Source organism: Oncorhynchus gorbuscha, linkage group LG10 (assembly GCF_021184085.1).
Source record: "Oncorhynchus gorbuscha isolate QuinsamMale2020 ecotype Even-year linkage group LG10, OgorEven_v1.0, whole genome shotgun sequence".
Taxonomy (NCBI): Eukaryota; Metazoa; Chordata; class Actinopteri; order Salmoniformes; family Salmonidae; genus Oncorhynchus; species Oncorhynchus gorbuscha.
The window spans coordinates 17,394,282-17,415,233 of NC_060182.1; the positions used below are offsets into that span (position 1 = coordinate 17,394,282).

At 42.6% G+C, this 20,952-nt stretch overlaps 1 protein-coding gene across 2 annotated transcripts in view; it reads left to right on the top strand.

The window, feature by feature from the left end:
- Window positions 1-20,952, top strand: part of samd10b (sterile alpha motif domain containing 10b) — a 180,769-nt gene that overhangs the window by 101,737 nt on the left and 58,080 nt on the right. For both annotated transcript variants that reach the window (XM_046365006.1, XM_046365005.1), the window contains exon 2: window positions 7,486-7,661. In XM_046365006.1, coding sequence (XP_046220962.1) covers window positions 7,486-7,661 — 176 coding nt within the window. The remainder of the gene's footprint in view (window positions 1-7,485; window positions 7,662-20,952) is intronic.

Genomic DNA, 20,952 nt, shown 5'->3' on the forward strand with positions numbered 1-20,952 from the left:
GCTTTGTCTCCCTCGCCCTCTTTTCATCATATTTCCCTCCATATTTCACTCTCTTTGTGTCGGGCTGTGATCTGGTATCATGGTTTATCCTTCATTAGATATTTGGTACTTGACAAGTTCTTCTTTCTGAGTGGTAATCATGTTAGGGATGCTAGCAGACTGGCTTAAAGACTGGCTCAAAGACTGGCTTAAAGACTGGTTTACATAACACAACCAAGCGGGAGAGAAAGAGAGAGAGACCGAGGCTCCTTTGAGCTTTTTCAATTAAAGACTCATTATTTTCCTCAGTCTACGGGGTGACGGCGGCGTCTTGAGTTGCAGATGCATGGCTCCGTTGGTACAGCATGGCGCTTGCAACACCAGGGTCGTGGGTTTGATTCCCTTGGGTGACTAGCACTGAAAAATGTATTAAAATGTACGCACTCACTACTGTAAATGGATCTGGATAATATTGTTTGCTAAATTACTTTTAATGAGTGGAGAGGAGGATGTTAAAGAGAGAGGGATGACAGAGAAGAGAGGACGGGGCAGTTTATCCATTCTACAAAATAAAAGCAAGCCTCTTGGGTCTTTCTCTCTAGCACTGACTAATAAATAGTCATAATTATAGGTTGTATTTACAATGGTGTTTGTTGTTCACTGGTTGCCCTTTTCTTGTGGCAACAGGTCACACATCTTGCAACAAATATTGACCTGTTATCACACACTCTCTCTATCTCTCACTCCTTCTCAATTCAATTCAATTTCAATGTAATTGCCAATGTAATTGCCAAACGCAAGATCTTTCCCTCTCTCTCTCTCTCTCTCTCTCTCTCTCTCTCTCTCTCTCTCTCTCTCTCTCTCTCTCTCTCTCTCTCTCTCTCTCTCTCTCTCTCTCTCTCTCTCTCTCTCTCTCGCTCTCTCGCTCTCTTTCCCTCTCTCTCTCTCTCTCTCTCTCTTTCCCTCTCTCTCTCTCTCTCTCTCTCTCTCTCTCTCTCTCTCTCTCTCTCTCTCTCTCTCTCTCTCTCTCTCTCTCTCTCTCTCTCTCTCTCGCTCTCTGACAGACACTATCATTGCCAAAGCAAGTGAAGTAGATAATTTACAAAGGTTAAATAAACAATTAAAATTAACAGTAAACATTACACTCACAGAAGTTCCAAAATAATAAAGACATTACAAATGTAATATTGTGTACAAAAAGGGATAATAAATAAACATAAGTATGGGTTGTAGCTCAGTCTCCACCTCATTTTGTAGGCAGTGAGCACATAGCCTGTCTTCTCTTGAGAGCCATGTCTGCCTACGGTGGCCTTTCTCAATAGCAAAGCTATACTCACTGAGTCTGTACATAGTCAAAGCTTTCCTTAAGTTTGGGTCAGTCACATTGGTCAGGTATTCTGCCACTGTGTACTCTCTGTTTAGGGCCAAATAGCATTCTAGTTTGCTCTGTTTTTTTTTTGTAAATTCATTCCAATGTGTCAAGCAATTATCTTTTTGTTTTCTCATGATTTGGTTGGATCTAATTGCTCTCCTGGGGCTCTGTGGGGTGTGTTTGTGTTTGTGAACAGAGCCCCAGGACCAGCTTGCTTAGGTGGCTCTTCTCCAGGTTAATCTCTCTGTAGGTGATGGCTTTGTAATGGAAGGTTTGGGAATCACTTCCTTTTAGGTGGTTGTAGAATTTAACGTCTCGTTTCTGGATTTTGATCATTAGCGAGTATCGGCCTATTTCTGCTCTGCATGCATTCTTTGGTGATTTACGTTGTACACAGAATATATTTTTACAGATTCCTGCATGCAGAGTCTCAGTTTGGTGTCTGTCCCATATCTCTCTCTCTCTCATTCTTTATCGCTCACACTCTCTCTCTCTCTCTCTCTCTCTCTCTCTCTCTCTCTCTCTCTCTCTCTCTCTCTCTCTCTCTCTCTCTCATTCTTTATCGCTCTCTCTCGCTCTCTCTCTCTCTCTCTCTCTCTCTCTCTCTCTCTCTCTCTCTCTCTCTCTCTCTCTCTCTCTCTCTCTCTGTCTCTCTCTCTGTCTCTCTCTCTCTCTCTCTCTCTCTCTCTCTCTCTCTCTCTCTCTCTCTCTCTCTCTCTCTCTCTCTCTCTCTCTCTCACTGTCTCTCTCTCTGTGTCTCTTTATCTCTCTCTGTCTCTCTCTCAATTCAATTCAAAGGGCTTTATTGGCATGGGAAATATACACTACATGACCAAAAGTATGTGAGCATCTGCTCATCGAACATTTCATTCCAAAATCATGGGCATTGAAATGGAGTTGGTCCCTCCTTTGCTGCTTTAACAGCCTCTACTCTTCTGGGAAGGCTTTTCACAACATGTTGGAACATTGCTGCAGGGGCTTGCTTCCATTCAGCCACAAGAGCATTAGTGATAAACTTTACATTTGGCACTATGCATTTGTGCAGGTATTGTTCTCCTGACATCCACCAAACCCAGATCGGTCTGTCAGACTACCAGCATGATTCATCCCTCCAGAGAATGCATTTCCACTGCTCCAGAGTTCAATTGTGTCAAGCATTACACCACTACTGTTGACGCTTGGCATTGCCCATGGTGATTTTGTGTGCGGCTGCTTGTCCATGGAAACACATTTCATGAAGTTCCTGACGGACAGTTTCCAGAGGCATTTTGGAACTCGGTAGTGAATGTTGCAACTGAGGACAGACGTGCTTCAGCACTCGCCGGTCCCCTTCTGAGAGCTGTTGTGGCTCCTAGACATTTCCACTTCACAATAACAGCACTTACAGTTGACTGGGGAGCTCTAGCAGTGCATACATTTGACGAACTCACTTGTGGAAAGGTGGCATCCGATGACGTTGCCACGTTTGAAAGTCACTGAGCTTTTCTGTATAAAACATTTTGGAGAAGTGGTTTATCCATACATCTCCATTTTGGATAGATAACTCTTTGTGTTTTTGTTTGTTTAGAGTTTTCCAATTTTTCCAAAAGTAGTTAGATTCTATGGATTCTTCAATAACATTGAGCTGATTTCTGACATGCTGTTCCTACTTTTTCCCAGTGTGTTTCTGTATTGTTTTAGTGATTCACCATAGTGAAGGCTTAGGCTCAGGTTTTCTGGGTCTCGATGTTTTTGGTTGGATAGGTTTCTCAGTTTCTTTCATAGGTTTTTGCATTCTTCAAACCATTTGTCATTTGTTATTCATTTTCTGAGGGTGTCTGCTTGAAATGTGTTGATTTGATTTGGAAGCTAAAAGGTCAAGTATACTGTTTAGCCTTTCTACTGCCAAGTACAAATGTATACCTTCACTATCACGGTGAAATATTTTGTCAAGGAAGTTGTCTAAAAGGGATTGAATTTGTTTTTGCCTAATCATTTTTAGTAGGTTTCTACCCTACATTCCTTCCATCTATAGGATTTCTTTATGTTACTCAGTTCCTTTGGCTTTGATGCCTCATGATTGAGTATTGCTCTGTTCAAGTAGACTGTGATTTTGCTGTGGTCTGATAGGGGTGTCAGTGGGCTGACTGTGAACGCTCTGAGAGACTCTGGGTTGAGGTCAGTAATAAAGTTGTCTACAGTACTACTGCCAATGAATGAGCTGTAGGTGTACCTGCAGTAGGAGTCTCCTCGAAGCCTACCATTGACTATGGTAAGTGTTTGCCCCCCTGTAGGCTGACAGTGTCAGGTTCTTGTCCAGTTCTGGCTCTAGGTTGTCACAGACTAGTACATGTCCCTGGGCCTGGAAATGGTTGATCTACCCCCTAATATGGAGAAGGTGTCATCATTCATTTATGGGGATTCTATTGGGGGGGATATACAGTAGATAGCACAAATTGGGACATTTTTCTCTGTTGAGATCATTTCTAGTCAGATGTAAAAAATAAAATAATAATAATAATAATAATCCTGTTTTGGCTATTTCAATAGAGTGGGTTAGGTCTGCTCTATATCACATGAATATACCACCCGAATCCTCCCTTTTCACACCTGGTAGTTTAGTGGATGGGACTACCAGCTCTCTGTAACCTAGAGGGCAACCAGTTGGTCCGTCTCATCTATATCATGGTTCTTATAGGATTACAATGTCTGTATTTCCAATCTTTGATGAAGTCTGGGTTCCTGCTCTTCAGGCCAAAGGCAGATGACCTCAAAACTTGTATATTCCAGGATGAGATAGTAAAAGCTTTGTGTTCTGTTGTTGTTTAGGCTCAGCCCATTACTGTACATGTGAGCAGAGCATGTGATGCATACCTCTTAGGTTGCAGCTTGGGAAAGGGGATACCTAGTCAGTTGTACAACTGAATGCGTTCAACTGAAATATTTAACCCAACCTCTCTGAATCAGAGAGGTGCAGGGAGTTGCCGTAATCAACATCATCGGGGAACAGTGGGTGAACTGCCTTGGTTCAGGTGCAGAATTCTAGATGTATTATTTTAGCAGCTCAGGGATTCAATCCAGCAACCTTTTGATTACTGGCCCGACACTCCTACCCACCAGGCTACCTGCCACCCCTTTGTCCAATGGTCACTGAACAAATGAGGAAGAAGATACGCCTGCAGCAGTAACACTCCAAATGGATGGCTCAGAAATAATCCATTCTTTTTAACACACTTGAATTATACTCAGGTAGGCCAAATGACCTTTTTTGCAGAATAGTGTTACAGAATTTGCAATTCCTTATGTGGAAACATTGTTACTATAACATGTTAACACCACATTTTCACATGTTAGGAGATACAGTGGCTTGCAAAGGTATTCACCACATTGGCATGTTTCCTATTTTGTTGCCTCACAACATGGAGGGGGTTTGGGTGGGGGGGTTGTTTCATTGAATTTACACAACATGCCTACCACTTTGAAGAGGCAAAATATTTTTTTATTGTGAAACAAACAAGAAATAAGACAAAAAATGTAAATATTCACCCCCTATACATCTACTGGGATTTTTGCCCAATCTTCAATGCAAAACTGCTCCAGCTCCTTCAAGTTGGATAAGTTCTGCTGGTGTACAGCAATCTATTAGTCATACCACAGATTCTCAATTGGATTGAGGTCTGGGCTTTGACTAGACCATTCCAAGACATTTAAATCTTTCCTCTTAAACCACTCCGTGTTGCTTTAGCAGTATGCTTAGGGTCATTGTCCTGCTGGAAGGTGAACCCCCGTCCCAATCTCAAATCTCTGGAAGACTGAAACAGGTTTCCCTCAAGAATGACCCTGTATTTAACGCCATCCATCATCCCTTCAATTCTGACCAGTTTCCCAGTCCATACCGATGAAAAACTTCCCCACAGCATGATGCTGCCACCACCATATTTCACTGTGGGGATGGTGTTCTCAGGGTGATGGGAGGTGTTGGGTTTGTGCCAGACATAGCATTTTTCTTGATGACCAAAAAGCTCAATTTTAGTCTCATCTGACTAGAGTACCTTCTTCCATATGTTTGGGGAGTCTCCCACATGCCTTTTGGTGAACACCAAACGTGTTTGCTTTTCTGGAAGCAATGGCTATTTTCTGGCCACTCTTCCGTAAAGCCCAGCTCTGTGGAGTTTACGGTTTAAAGTGGTCATATGGACAGATATTCCAGTCTCTGCTATGGAGATTTGCACCACCTTCAGGGTTATCTTTGGTCTCTTTCTTGCCTCTCTGATTAATGCCCTCCTTCGCTTGTGCGTGAGTTTTGGTGGGCGGCCCACTCTTGGCAAGTTTGTTGTGGTGCCATATTCTTTAAATGTTTTAATAATGGATTTAATGGTGCTCCGTGGGATGTTCAAAGTTTCTGATAGTTTCTTATATCCCAACCCTGATCTGTACTTCTCCACAACTTTGTCCCTGACCTGTTTGGAGAGCTCCTTGGTCTTCATGGTGCCGCTTGCTTGGTGGTGCCCCTTGCTTAGTGGTGTTGCAGACTCTGGGGCCTTTCAGAACAGGTGTATATATACTGAGATCATGTGACAGATCATGTGACACGTAGATTGCAGGTGGACTTTATTTAACTAATAATGTGACTTCTGAAGGTAATTGTTTGCACCAGATCTTATTTAGGGGCTTCATAGCAGAGGGGGTGAGTACATATGTACGCACCATCTTTCCCTTTCTTATAATTTTTTTCACTTCACCAAGTTGGAGTATTTTGTGTATGTCCATTACATGAAATCCATGTAAAAATCCATTTAAATTACAGGTTGTAATGCAACAAAATAGGAAAAATGCCAACGGGTATGAATACTTTTGTAACGCTATTTCACCACCACATGTGAACTTGCAGTTAGATTTTCACATGTGAATGTTTCATACATGTGAAACTGCAAATTATATTTTAAAATGTAAATGGTTTTCATATGTGAACTTGCAATTCCACATGTGAAAGTGAGACTTTCATATGTGGAGTTTTTTAATATTTGAAAGTGCAAATGTCATTTTTAAATGTGATTTTTATATGTGAAAATGCTAATTACATTTTCACGTGATTGATTTTTGCATGAGAAAGTTTCACATATGCAACTGCAATTTACGTGAGGTGACATGTGTTAACACAATTTACAATATGAAATTTAACCTCAACATGTGAAAACAGCAATTTCACATGTGAAAATGTGATTTTGTGAAAAATGTGTCTTTAGTAGTAGTAATGTCTATGTTAATGTTTTAAATTAATATAAATTGTAAAGTATTTATTTTGTAATGTATTTTTATTTTTGTGTCGGACCCTTGGGAGACGAGCTGTCACCATTGGAGTCGGCTAATACAAATCAATATCAAACAAAAAAATCATGTTTTCTTTTATTGTTAGGCCTTTTCTCCCTTTCCTGTGTGTGATAACAGGAACTTGGGGTTGAGCCACTCAGGGCTTTACACTCAGTTATCAGCTCTCACTCAGCCTGGCAGCTGCCACTCACACACACCATAGAGAGAGAGACTAAAGAGTAGGGTTGAGTGGACAGAGTCAGTGAAGTGTTTAAGTAGTAGTGGCAATAGTAGTCACATTGAAATGGAGGATTTTTGTTGGGTTAATCCTGGATTTGAGTTTAATCTCCTAAAAAATGGGTTTCATTTTCCCTAAGTGATCTCTAATGTATATGTTTGATGACCACTGTAACACGATGCCCTTTTCGTGACATGTCCACATGCAACTGAGAGTGGCTTTAATGGAATGTAATGGTTTTGGGGTTTTAATTTGGATTATAAGTGGGATTCAAATTCAATGTTTCTCTCTCTCTCTCTCTCTCTCTCTCTCTCTCTCTCTCTCTCTCTCTCTCTCTCTCTCTCTCTCTCTCTCTCTCTCTCTCTCTCTCTCTCTCTCTCTCTCTCTCTCTCTCTCTCTCTCTCTCTCTCTCTCTCTCTCTCTCTCTCACTTTCTCTCTTTCTCTCTCTCTCTTGCTCTCACTTTCTCTCTTTCTCTCTTGCTCTCACTTTCTCTCTTTCTCTCTCTCTCTCTTACTCTCACTTTCTCTCTCTCTCTCTCTCTCTCTCTCTCTCTCTCTCTCTTTCTCTCTCTCTTTCTCTCTCTCTGTCTCTCTTTCTGTCTTCAGCAGCGTCCAGCTTCAGTTTCTGCCGTGCGTCCCTGGAGCACACAGTGTCTGTAGAGGAGCTCAGCTACCAGCTGCCTCGTCGGCCAGGGGCCAGTCTGACCTGGCACGATGGGAGGGGGCAGAAGAACACACACACCGTCAAACTACTGCAGCAGCCTGGCACAGAGGGCATACAGGTATCATAATGGGCATGTGCAGACACATGCACAGACATACACATACACAAACGCACACTCACACACACACTGTCTGGGCAGTGCCAGATGACGATTTAGGCACCAGCACTATGAGAAAGATCAGAGAAAATAACACTCTTAAACATAGAGAGATCTAAATCAAATCAATTTTTTTAGCCCTTCTTACATCAGCTGATATCTCAAAGTGCTTATACAGAAACCCAGCCTAAAACCCCAAACAGCAAGCAATGCAGGTGTAGAAGCACGGTGGCTAGAAAAAACTCCCTAGAAACCTAGGAAGAAATCTAGAGAGGAACCAGGCTATGAGTTGTGGCCAGTCCTCTTCTGGCTGTGCCGGGTGGAGATTATAACAGAACATGGCCAAGATGTTCAAATGTTCATAAATTACCAGCATGGTCAAATAATAATAATCACAGTAGTTGTCAAGGGTGCAGCATGTCAGCATCTCAGGAGTAAATGTTAGTTTGCTTTTCATAGCCGATCATTAAGAGTATCTCTACCGCTCCGGATGTCTCTAGAGAGTTGAAAACAGCAGGTCTGGAACAGGTAGCACGTCCGGTGAACAGGTCAGGGTTCCATAGCCACAGGCAGAACAGTTGAAACTGGAGCAGCAGCACGGCCAGGTGGACTGGGGACAGCAAGTAGTCATCATGCCAGGTAGTCCTGAGGCATGGTCCTAGGGCTCAGGTCCTCCGAGAGAAAGAAAGAGAGAAAGAGAGAATTAGAGAGAGCATACTTAAATTCACACAGGACACTGGATAAGACAGGAGAAGTACTCCAGATATAACAAACTGATCCTAGCCCCCTGACACATAAACTACTGCAGCATAAATACTGGAGGCTGAGATAGGAGGGGTCAGGAGACACTATGGCCCCATCCGATGATACCCCCGGACAGGGTCAAACAGGAAGGATATAACCTCACCCACTTTGCCAAAGCACAGCCCCCACACCACTAGAGGGATATCTTCAACCACCAACTTACCATCCTGAGACAAGGTTGAGTATAGCCCACAAAGATCTCCGCCACAGCACAACCCAAGGGGGGGGCGCCAACCCAGACAGGAAGATCATCTAAACACATGCTTTATAGAACAGTAGCACTGCCTTGTGTCTCTCATTATGGAGTCTCAACAGCATACTACAAAGGATGTGTGGTTGTTCTTCCCTCCTCATCACAAGGGCTACTACAGCCTCAGAAACCCACAAGAGAGACTGATTATGTAGTCTTCCGGCGCCGACTGAGATGGCCGCCTCGCTTCGCGTTCCTAGGAAACTATGCAGTTTTTTGTTTTTTTTACGTGTTATTTCTTACATTAGTACCCCAGGTCATCTTAGGTTTCATTACATACAGTCGAGAAGAACTACTGAATATAAGATCAGCGTCAACTCACCATCAGTACGACCAAGAATATGTTTTCCGCGACGCGGATCCTGTGTTCTGCCTTACAAACAGGACAACGGAATGGATCGCATGCAGCGACCCAATGAAACGACTCCGAAAAAGAGGGAAACGCGGCGGTGTTCTGGTCAGACTCCGAAAAAGGGCACATCGCGCACCACTTCCCAGTATTCTTCTTGCCAATGTCCAGTCTCTCGACAACAAGGTTGATGAAATCCGAGCAAGGGTGGCATTCCAGAGGGATATCAGAGACTGCAACGTTCTCTGCTTTACGGAGACATGGCTTACTGGGAAAACGCTATCCAGGGCGGTACAGCCAACGGGTTTCTCCACGCATCGCGCCGACAGAAACAAACATCTCTCTGGTAAGAAGAGTGGAGGGGGCGTATGCCTCATGACTAACGGGACATGGTGTGATGAAGGAAACATACAGGAACTCAAATCCTTCTGTTCACCTGATTTAGAATTCCTCACAATCAAATGTAGACCGCATTATCTTCCAAGAGAATTCTCTTCGATTATAATCACAGCCGTATATATCCCCCCCCAAGCAGACACATCGATGGCTCTGAACGAACTTTATTTAACTCTTTGCAAACTGGAAAACATTTATCCGGAGGCTGCATTCATTGTAGCTGGGGATTTTAACAAAGCCAATCTGAAAACAAGACTCCCTAAATTTTATCAGCATATCGATTGCGCAACCAGGGGTGGTAAAACCTTGGATCACTGTTACTCTAACTTCCGCGACGCATATAAGGCCCTGCCCCGCCCCCCTTTCGGAAAAGCTGACCACGACTCCATTTTGCTGATCCCTGCCTACAGGCAGAAATTAAAACAAGAGGCTCCCACGCTGAGGTCTGTCCAACGCTGGTCAGACCAAGCTGACTCTACACTCCAAGACTGCTTCCATCACGTGGACTGGGACATGTTTCGTATTGCGTCAGATGGGAATATTGACGAATACGCTGATTCGGTGTGCGAGTTCATTAGAACGTGCGTCGAAGATGTCGTTCCCATAGCAACGATAAAAACATTCCCTAACCAGAAACCGTGGATTGATGGCAGCATTCGCGTGAAACTGAAAGCGCGAACCACTGCTTTTAATCAGGGCAAGGTGTCTGGCAACATGACTGAATACAAACAGTGCAGCTATTCCCTCCGTAAGGCTATCAAACAAGCTAAGCGTCAGTACAGAGACAAAGTGGAATCTCAATTCAATGGCTCAGACACAAGAGGCATGTGGCAGGGTCTACAGTCAATCACGGACTACAAGATGAAATCCAGCCCAGTCACGGACCAGGATGTCTTGCTCCCAGGCAGACTAAATAACTTTTTTGCCCGCTTTGAGGACAATACAGTGCCACTGACACGGCCTGCAACGGAAACATGCAGTCTCTCCTTCACTGCAGCCGAGGTGATTAAGACATTTAAACGTGTTAACCCTCGCAAGGCTGCAGGCCCAGACGGCATCCCCAGCCGCGCCCTCCGAGCATGCGCAGACCAGCTGGCCGGTGTGTTTACGGACATATTCAATCAATCCCTATACCAGTCTGCTGTTCCCACATGCTTCAAGAGGGCCACCATTGTTCCTGTTCCCAAGAAAGCTAAGGTAACTGAGCTAAACGACTACCGCCCCGTAGCACTCACTTCCGTCATCATGAAGTGCTTTGAGAGACTAGTCAAGGACCATATCACCTCCACCCTACCTGACACCCTAGACCCACTCCAATTTGCTTACCGCCCAAATAGGTCCACAGACGATGCAATCTCAACCACACTGCACACTGCCCTAACCCACCTGGACAAGAGGAATACCTATGTGAGAATGCTGTTCATCGACTACAGCTCGGCATTCAACACCATAGTACCCTCCAAGCTCGTCATCAAGCTCGAGACCCTGGGTCTCGACCCCGCCCTGTGCAACTGGGTACTGGACTTCCTGACGGGCCGCCCCCAGGTGGTGAGGGTAGGCAACAACATCTCCTCCCCGCTGATCCTCAACACGGGGCCCCACAAGGGTGCGTTCTGAGCCCTCTCCTGTACTCCCTGTTCACCCACGACTGCGTGGCCACGCACGCCTCCAACTCAATCATCAAGTTTGCGGACGACACAACAGTGGTAGGCTTGATTACCAACAACGACGAGACGGCCTACAGGGAGGAGGTGAGGGCCCTTGGAGTGTGGTGTCAGGAAAATAACCTCACACTCAACGTCAACAAAACTAAGGAGATGATTGTGGACTTCAGGAAACAGCAGAGGGAACACCCCTATCCACATCGATGGAACAGTAGTGGAGAGGGTAGCTAGTTTTAAGTTCCTCGGCATACACATCACAGACAAACTGAATTGGTCCACTCACACTGACAGCGTCGTGAAGAAGGCGCAGCAGCGCCTATTCAACCTCAGGAGGCTGAAGAAATTCGGCTTGTCACCAAAAGCACTCACAAACTTCTACAGATGCACAATCGAGAGCATCCTGGCGGGCTGTATCACCGCCTGGTACGGCAACTGCTCCGCCCTCAACCGTAAGGCTCTCCAGAGGGTAGTGAGGACTGCACAATGCATCACCGGGGGCAAACTACCTGCCCTCCAGGACACCTACACCACCCGTTGTTACAGGAAGGCCATAAAGATCATCAAGGACATCAACCACCCGAACCACTGCCTGTTCACCCCGCTATCATCCAGAAGGCGAGGTCAGTACAGGTGCATCAAAGCTGGGACCGAGAGACTGAAAAACAGCTTCTATCTCAAGGCCATCAGACTGTTAAATAGCCACCACTAACATTGAGTGGCTGCTGCCAACACACTGTCATTGGCACTGACCCAACTCCAGCCATTTTAATAATGGGAATTGATGGGAAATGATGTAAATATATCACTAGCCACTTTAAACAATGCTACCTTATATAATGTTACTTACCCTACATTATTCATCTCATATACATATGTATATACTGTACTCTACAACATCGACTGCATCCTTATGTAACACATGTATCACTAGCCACTTTAACTATGCCACTTTGTTTACTTTGTCTACACACTCATCTCATATGTATATACTGTACTCGATACCATCTACTGTATGCTGCTCTGTACCATCACTCATTCATATATCCTTATGTACATGTTCCTTATCCCCTTACACTGTGTATAAGACTGTAGTTTTGGAATTGTTAGTTAGATTACTTGTTGGTTATCACTGCATTGTCGGAACTAGAAGCACAAGCATTTCGCTACACTCGCATTAACATCTGCTAACCATGTGTATGTGACAAATAAAATTTGATTTGATTTGATTTTGATTTGATTTGAATGCAGGTAAAGAATCCTCTCTGGGAGAGAGAAGAATAAAGGAGTGTAGTGCTATCCCACTGGTTACTCATGACTTTAATGAATGAAAACGCGGTACATGAAATAACTGAAACTAAATACAAAAACAACAGAACGGAACGTGAAACTAATTACAACCTATCTGGTGACTACAACACAGAGACAGGTACAATCACCCACGAATTACAAAGCGAAACTAAGGCTGCCTAAATACGGTTCCCAATCCAAGACAACGAGAATCACCTGACTGATTAGGAATCGCCTCAGGCAGCCAAGCCTATACCACACCCCTTATCAGCCGCGATCCCAAATAATACAAACCCCAATACGAAAACAACATATAAACCCATGTCACACCCTGGCCTACCCAAACATATAACAAAAACACAAAATACAATGACCAAGGCGTGTCAAAAATTATGAATAAGATACTAATGAGATAGATCTACAGTATATAATCAATATAACAATTGAGATTTACAATATATGACATTAATGAGCGAGCTAGGACGGACAATCTTTTCAGCACTTTTGAAATGTTCAGCATCAGAATTCAGAACATCGGCCGTTCTTACATATTCTCCCTGTACACCAAGTCAGAACCATAAGATACATAATAGGGGCATACAATGAAAGCTATTGCAATATTCAATTATGACATTTCTCTAAAACAGTCAATAGGCTAGATGTGCACCACCACCAGTAGGCAAAGTTCTGAGGGGGGAAGGGACCAAATTATTAGGGTGAGACATATGACCTACTAACAGCTTACTACCCAACATATTGCTTTCTTAGCTGCAGAATACATATCCTGTTATATTACATCTTTTATGCAGCAGCATACAAGACATATCTTTGAACTCGTTGTTGTGCTCACTTAAACAGGAAGGGGGTGTGGCAGTCCTTGTGGGCAAGATTTGTCATCAAACTTTGTCATCAAAGTCTGGCATTCTCTGGATTTATGGTGCTTTCAAGACAATTGGGAACTAGAGAATAAAACTAGATTGAATCATGACATCAATGATCTTCAGGTAGGAAAGTCAGAGCTCTAGAAAGAGGCCAGAGTTCCTGACTTGAAATTCCGAGTTGGGATGACCGTTCAAAACGTATTTTCCTAGTCCGAGCAAATTATTTTCAGGGTTCGCAGTTGTCTTGAACGTAACTGAAGTTGTAAGTCAGAGATTTCCCACTTCCGAGTTCCAGTTGTTTTTAATGCAGCAGAAGTCATGCTGAATGGATAGCATGGCCAATGATGTATTCAGACCTTTCTGGCCCATGGTGTTGCATGTAAATGTTTAGAGACCCTTTCAAACAGATGTTTTAAATCCTTAAACCCAGACTTGGACCACACACCCTCTCCACCGAATAGCAGGCAGGGGAAGCAAAATAGTGGTTGCTTTGTAATGCTTCCAGCCACTGATTCCTTCCAAACCACTCATTGTTGACTTAGCGATTTCCGACTTGTTGTGTAATGTACAGTATACAGTTGAAGTCAGAAGTTTACATACACTTATGTTGCAGTCATTAATACTCCACAAATTTCTTGTTAACAAACTATAGTTTTGGCAAGTGGGTTAGGAAATCTACTTTGTGAATGACACAAATATTTACAGGCAGATTATTTCTGGTTCATCCTTGGGAGCAATTTCCAAACACCTGAAGGTGCCACATTCATCTGTACAAACAATCATACGCAAGTATAAACACCATGAGACCACGCAGCCGTCATACCGCTCAGGAAAGGGACGCTTTCTGTCTCCTAGAGATTAACATACTTTGGTGCAAAAGTGCAAATCAATCCCAGAACAACAGCAAATGACCTTGTGAAGATGCTGGAGGAAACAGGTACAAAAGTATATATTTCCACAGTAAAATTAGTCCTATATTGACATAATCTGAAAGGCCGCTCAGCAAGGAAGAAGCCACTGCTCCAAAACCACCATAAAAAAAGCCAGACTACGGTTTGCAACTGCACATGGGGACAAAGATCGTACTTTTTTGGAAAAATATCCTCTGGTCTGATGAAACAAAAATAGAACTGTTTGGCCATAATGACCATCGTTATGTTTGGAGGAAAAAGGGGGAGGCTTGCAAGCTGAAGAACACCATCCCAACCGTGAAGCACTGGTTGGCAGCATCATGTTGTGGGGTGCTTTGCTGCAGGAGGGACTGATGCAGTTCACAAAATAGATGGTTTCATGAGGAGGGAAAATGATGTGGACATACTGAAGCAACATCTCAAGACATCAGTCAGGAAGGTAAGCTTGGTTGCAAATGGGTCTTCCAAATTAACAATGACCCTGAGCACACTTCCAAAGTTGTGGCAAAATGGCTTAAGGACAACAAAGTCAAGGTATTTGACAAAGCCCTGACCTCAATCCTATAGATAATTTGTGCACAGAACTGAAAAGGCGTGTGTGAGAAAGGAGGCCTACAAACCTGACTCAGGTACACCAGCTCTGTCGGGAGGAATGGGCCAAAATTCACCCAACTTATTGTGGGATGCTTGTGGAAGGCTACCCGCAACATTTGACCCAAGTTAAACAGTTTAAAGGCAATGCTACCAAATACTAATTGAGTGTATGTAAACTTCTGACCCACTGTGAATGTGATGAAAAGCTGAAATAAATATAAACTATTCTCACATTTCACATTATTAAAATGAAGTGGTGATCCTAACTGACCTAAGAACATTTTTACGATGACAAAATGTTAGGAATTGTGCAAAACTGAGTTTAAATGTATTTGGCTAAGGTGTATGTAAACATTCGACTTCAACTGTATGTCCAATGGCCGATGAGCACAGATACGTGTTTATCTAGAATTTATTTTGATATGACAAGAATATAAAAGGATTTGCCAGTAGATTGTGTCATGTAAGTCGCTCTGGATAAGAGCGTCTGCTAAATGACTTAAATGTAAATGTAAATGATTCATTATGATGACTGCTTGTCTAGCTAGCTACAGTGCCTTGCGAAAGTATTCGGCCCCCTTGAACTTTGCGACCTTTTGCCACATTTCAAGCTTCAAACATAAAGATATAAAACTGTATTTTTTTGTGAAGAATCAACAAAAAGTGGGACACAATCATGAAGTCGAACGACATTTATTTTATATTTCAAACTTTTTTAACAAATCAAAAACTGAAAAATTGGGTGTGCAAAATTATTCAGCCCCCTTAAGTTAATACTTTGTAGCTCCACCTTTTGCTGCGATTACAGCTGCAAGTCGCTTGGGGTATGTCTCTACCAGTTTTGCACATCGAGAGACTGACATTTTTTCCAATTCCTCCTTGCAAAACAGCTCGAGCTCAGTGAGGTTGGATGGAGAGCATTTGTGAACAGCAGTTTTCAATTCTTTCCACAGATTCTCGATTGGATTCAGGTCTGGACTTTGACCTGGATATGTTTATTTTTGAACCATTCCATTGTAGATTTTGCTTTATGTTTTGGATCATTGTCTTGTTGGAAGACAAATCTCCGTCCCAGTCTCAGGTCTTTTGCAGACTCCATCAGGTTTCTTCCAGAATGGTCCTGTATTTGGCTCCATCCATCTTCCCATCAATTTTAACCATCTTCCCTGTCCCTGCTGAAGAAAAGCAGGCCCAAACCATGATGCTGCCACCACCATGTTTGACAGTGGGGATGGTGTGTTCAGGGTGATGAGCTGTGTTGCTTTTACGCCAAACATAACATTTTGCATTGTTGCCAAAAAGTTCAATTTTGGTTTCATCTGACCAGAGTACCTTCTTCCACATGTTTGGTGTGTCTCCCAGGTGGCTTGTGGCAAACTTTAAATAACGCTTTTTATGGATATCTGTTACGTTCCCCAGTTTATGTGTTGTAGTTTGTGTTTGAGCATGTGTTTATTTCAGGAAATGGCTTCCTGAAATCCCTCAAGCAGCTGATTGGTAGACTCCATGGCTAATTGGAGAGCTGACCCCGCCCCCTCGTCAAGACAGCTGTCTCCAATTACCCATTCCATCTGAAGATATATAAAAGCCAGTGTTCTGTTCAGGAGAGGAAGATTTTGCTGGAGGTAGATTTGCTAGAGAGGATTTTGCTGGAGGTAGATTTGCTAGAGAGAATTTTGTAGGAAAGAGATTTTGCTAGAGTTTTTTGCTAGAGATTTTGCTGGGAGTTCATTGCTGAGAGTTGGTATGTTTTGTGAGTTTGTTGCTCAGATAGAGCTTATTTGATGTCCTTTGTTTGTTTCTTAGTTTGTTTGTGAAATTGTTTAATATTCTGTTTCATTTGTTCCCAGGGGGGAAGGGGAAGGCACCTAGGGAGTGCTTAGGCAAGAGGCCCGCGGGCATACATATACCCGTAGCATATCATCTGTCTAGGCACACTAGGTAAGACCTGGGCGGACCACCCCCTGTATTTTGGTTAGGGCACCAGGTGGTGCTAAATTAGGTAAGTAGTGGGTAGGCAGGTAAGATAGGAGAGGGTGGGGCTTTGAGATTGACTTTATTTGCTTTGGTTCCGTCCAGCCACTTTTCCCCATATTACCGTGTAAAGGAGTCCTTGTAAACGGTACCACATTCTGTCTGTCATCCTTACTCGCACCTACAGTCAATATATTTTACACTTCACAGAGAGTTTAGTTGTAGCAGGGTGTTGCGTTCCCTCTTCATAGAGGCGTGCGTAACAATATCTTTAAGAAATGGCTTTCTTCTTGCCACTCTTCCATAAAGGCCAGATTTGTGCAATATACGACTGATTGTTGTCCTATGGACAGAGTCTCCCACCTCAGCTGTAGATCTCTGCAGTTCATCCAGAGTGATCATGGGCCTCTTGGCTGCATCTCTGATCAGTCTTCTCCTTGTATGAGCTGAAAGTTTAGAGGGACGGCCAGGTCTTGGTAGATTTGCAGTGGTATGATACTCCTTCCATTTCAATATTATCGCTTGCACAGTGCTCCTTGGGATGTTTAAAGCTTGGGAAATCTTTTTGTATCCAAATCCGGCTTTAAACTTCTTCACAACAGTATCTCAGACCTCCCTGTTCTGTTCCTTGTTCTTCATGATGCTCTCTGTGCTTTTATCGGACCTCTGAGAATCACAGTGCAGGTGCATTTATACGGAGACTTGATTACACACAGGTGGATTGTATTTATCATTAGTCATTTAGGTCAACATTGGATCATTCAGAGATCCTCACTGAACTTCTGGAGAGTTTTCTGCACTGAAAGTAAAGGGACTGAATAATTTTGCACGCCCAATTTTTCAGTTTTTGATTTGTTAAAAAATATCCAATAAATGTCGTTCCACTTCATGATTGTGTCCCACTTGTTGTTGATTCTTCACAAAAAAATACAGTTTTATATCTTTATATTTGAAGACTGAAATGTGGCAAAAGGTCGCAAAGTTCAAGGGGGCCGAATACTTTCGCAAGGCACTGTAGCTTGCCAGCTAAGATTTTGAAAGTATGATGGTGACATCATCAGTCTTAAAAAAGCTACGGTAGATATAACATAATTTGAAGTCATTTTATCTGTGGCCAATGACCTTAATCCTTCTTGGACAGGTACTTCTAATGTAAAAATATTGTAGCACCCAAGGGGGCTTGATCTGCCAAGCTCTTCCGGTAGATTTTGCGGTGACTTCGTGTCCCCATGAGTGACAGAACAATGAGTCAATCATGGCACAAATAGAGAAGATTACCAACACCAACGCTCTGTTCTTTCGCTGGCTGCCCCTCCACTACAGAAAGCAGAAATTATTTTTTTACAAACTGATATGTAAACTGACATGCAAAACAGGCAAATATTTAATTAAAATTTTTGCTAAACAGGTGGGGCTCAAAATCCTAAATGAATGGTCGCCAGTGTACGTGGATAGTTCCATCTGTGCCACTGACTCATTCTGACTTTAATTCCAGTTTGTTAAAGAAAAGGACTAAATCAAATCAAATCCAAACTTTAAATACACTTCAAATAAAGTTTGATTTGATTTAGTCCTATTCTTTATCATAGATGTTTGACTGCGATGGAGACGTGAATCCAACATATCAATGATTCATTTGTAGACAAACTGGAATTAAAGCCAGACTAAGTCAGTGGTATAGATGGAACTATCCAAGCAGAATATACATCTCCTTCAAATGTTGATATTCAGTTGTGTTGACAACCAAACACAATTCAATATCACTTAAGATAATTGCATTTTAAATGATCTTACAGAGTTTGAAATTCTAGTCCTGTTGTATTGTCTGTGTTGAGCTGAATTCAGGGTTGAATTGAAACTATAGCCCTATATACTACAGTGTACAGGGCTAAATAGCATCATTGATGATATACTGTATGAGTGATATAGTATGGGTACATTTCATTTGCTCTCTTAAACCTACCCTTTGCAATGACTTCGATAGCAACAGTGGAGATCTCTCAACAATCATTCTCATGATAGCACATTGGTAATTGTTAGAGACAATTAGCATAGCTAAGCAGGGCTGGGCTTCGTCAACACCCTGGATGTGAGACCAACATGTAACTGTAGATAGATCAATTTTCCAGTTGGAGGTTCTGCTGGGCCATTATTTATTTCCTGAAAGTGGATAAAACGTTGAAAATCTAACATTGTTTTAAAGGTACAAATTCAATATATTTTATATAAGGTTTGTCAATGTTGAAATGTGGTTACCATGATGGCATGCTCCTGTGGTTGATGATGTGACCCGGCATAGTAAAGACACACTCACTCTCTTGTGCAATATGGAACCCCATCTGTGCGCTTCTAGAACAAAACAAAGGCAAAAAAGCATTCTATTTTTACAGTGCCTGACCTAAAAGAGAGCATGACATAACAACACACTTCCTGGTTGCCCTGTAAGACAACACACTTCCTGGTTGCCCTGTAAGCCAAAGGAATCATGGGAGGAAGGAGGTTCTTTGTTCTCCCAAGCCCTTGAGAAACTGTTGGCGTCAAGAAAGTGCAAACACGCACCACCAAACTGTTTAATAATTCACAGCTACTCTAATCCCTAAGACAGGTCTGAAAGGCTTAATCAAAGCTGGGTTATGAAGCTGTTTCCACGTAAATATATAGAGGATTTATCATTATAAACCTTGTCTATGGTACGAAGAACATGCTGTAGGATTTCCACATGACTTTGAGCAACAAGACTCACTATGTATTATTCAACAGTACAGAGACAGAGAGCAGTCTTTGTGTGCGTGTGTGTGGGTGTGTGCGTGTCCGTGTGTGTGTGTCCAGCTATCTGTGGAGAGATGATTAGATTAGAGCCCATTAAGTTGGTTTAACAGAGATCAGCACTAATAAGGAAATAAGGTTAGTAAAACAACAGCCTAGACACACAGACACGCACACAAACATACATAAACACACAGACACACACAGTGAATGTTGATAAGGTAGGGCCAGAAGACACCGTCTAATTTTAAGAATCTTTTTTCACACATCACATGCTGACACACTGATCATAAGAAACAACACAAAAGATGAAGAACTGATACTACAGCTCTATTCTAATTGCTCAACAGGGTGTTGGGGTTTATTTTGGATAATCTGCATGGTCAACAGTTACTCCTTCAGAATGGAACACTAATCAATGGAGAAGAAAAATAGCTTGTCCAGTTGTGTATGAGGAGACTGTTGATTTGGTGGTTGGTTGGCTGGTTCTAATGAGACCGTTGGTTTGGTGGTTGGTTGATTGGTTCTAATGAGTTCTAATGAGACCATTGGTTTGGTGGTTGGTTGACTGGTTCTAATGAGACTGTTGGTTTGGTGGTTAGTTGGTTGGTTCTAATGAGACCATTGGTTTGGTGGTTGGTTAGCTGGTTCTAATGAGTCCGTTGGTTTGGCGGTTGATTGGCTGGCTGGTTCTAATGAGACAGTTATTTTGGTGGTTGGTTGGCTGGTTCTCATGAGACCGTTGGTTTGGTGGTTGGTTGGCTGGTTCTAATGAGACAGTTAATTTGGTGGTTGGTTGGCTGGTTCTAATGAGACCGTTAGTTTGGTGGTTGGTTGGCTGGTTCTAATGAGACAGTTATTTTTGGAAGTTGTTTGTCTGGTTCAAGTGAGACTGTTGGTTTGGTGGTTGGTTGGCTGGTTCTAATAAATCAAATCAAATCAAATCAAATTTTATTTGTCACATACACATGGTTAGCAGATGTTAATGCGAGTGTAGCGAAATGCTTGTGCTTCTAGTTCCGACAATGCAGTGATAACCAACAAGTAATCTAACTAACAATTCCAAAACTACTGTCTTATACACAGTGTAAGGGGATAAAGAATATGTACATAAGGATATATGAATGAGTGATGGTACAGAGCAGCATACAGTAGATGGTATCGAGTACAGTATATACATATGAGATGAGTATGTAGACAAAGTAAACAAAGTGGCTAGTGATACATGTATTACATAAGGATGCAGTCGATGATGTAGAGTACATATGAGACGAATAATGTAGGGTAAGTAACATTATATAAGGTAGCATTGTTTAAAGTGGCTAGTGATATATTTACATCATTTCCCATCAATTCCCATTATTAAAGTGGCTGGA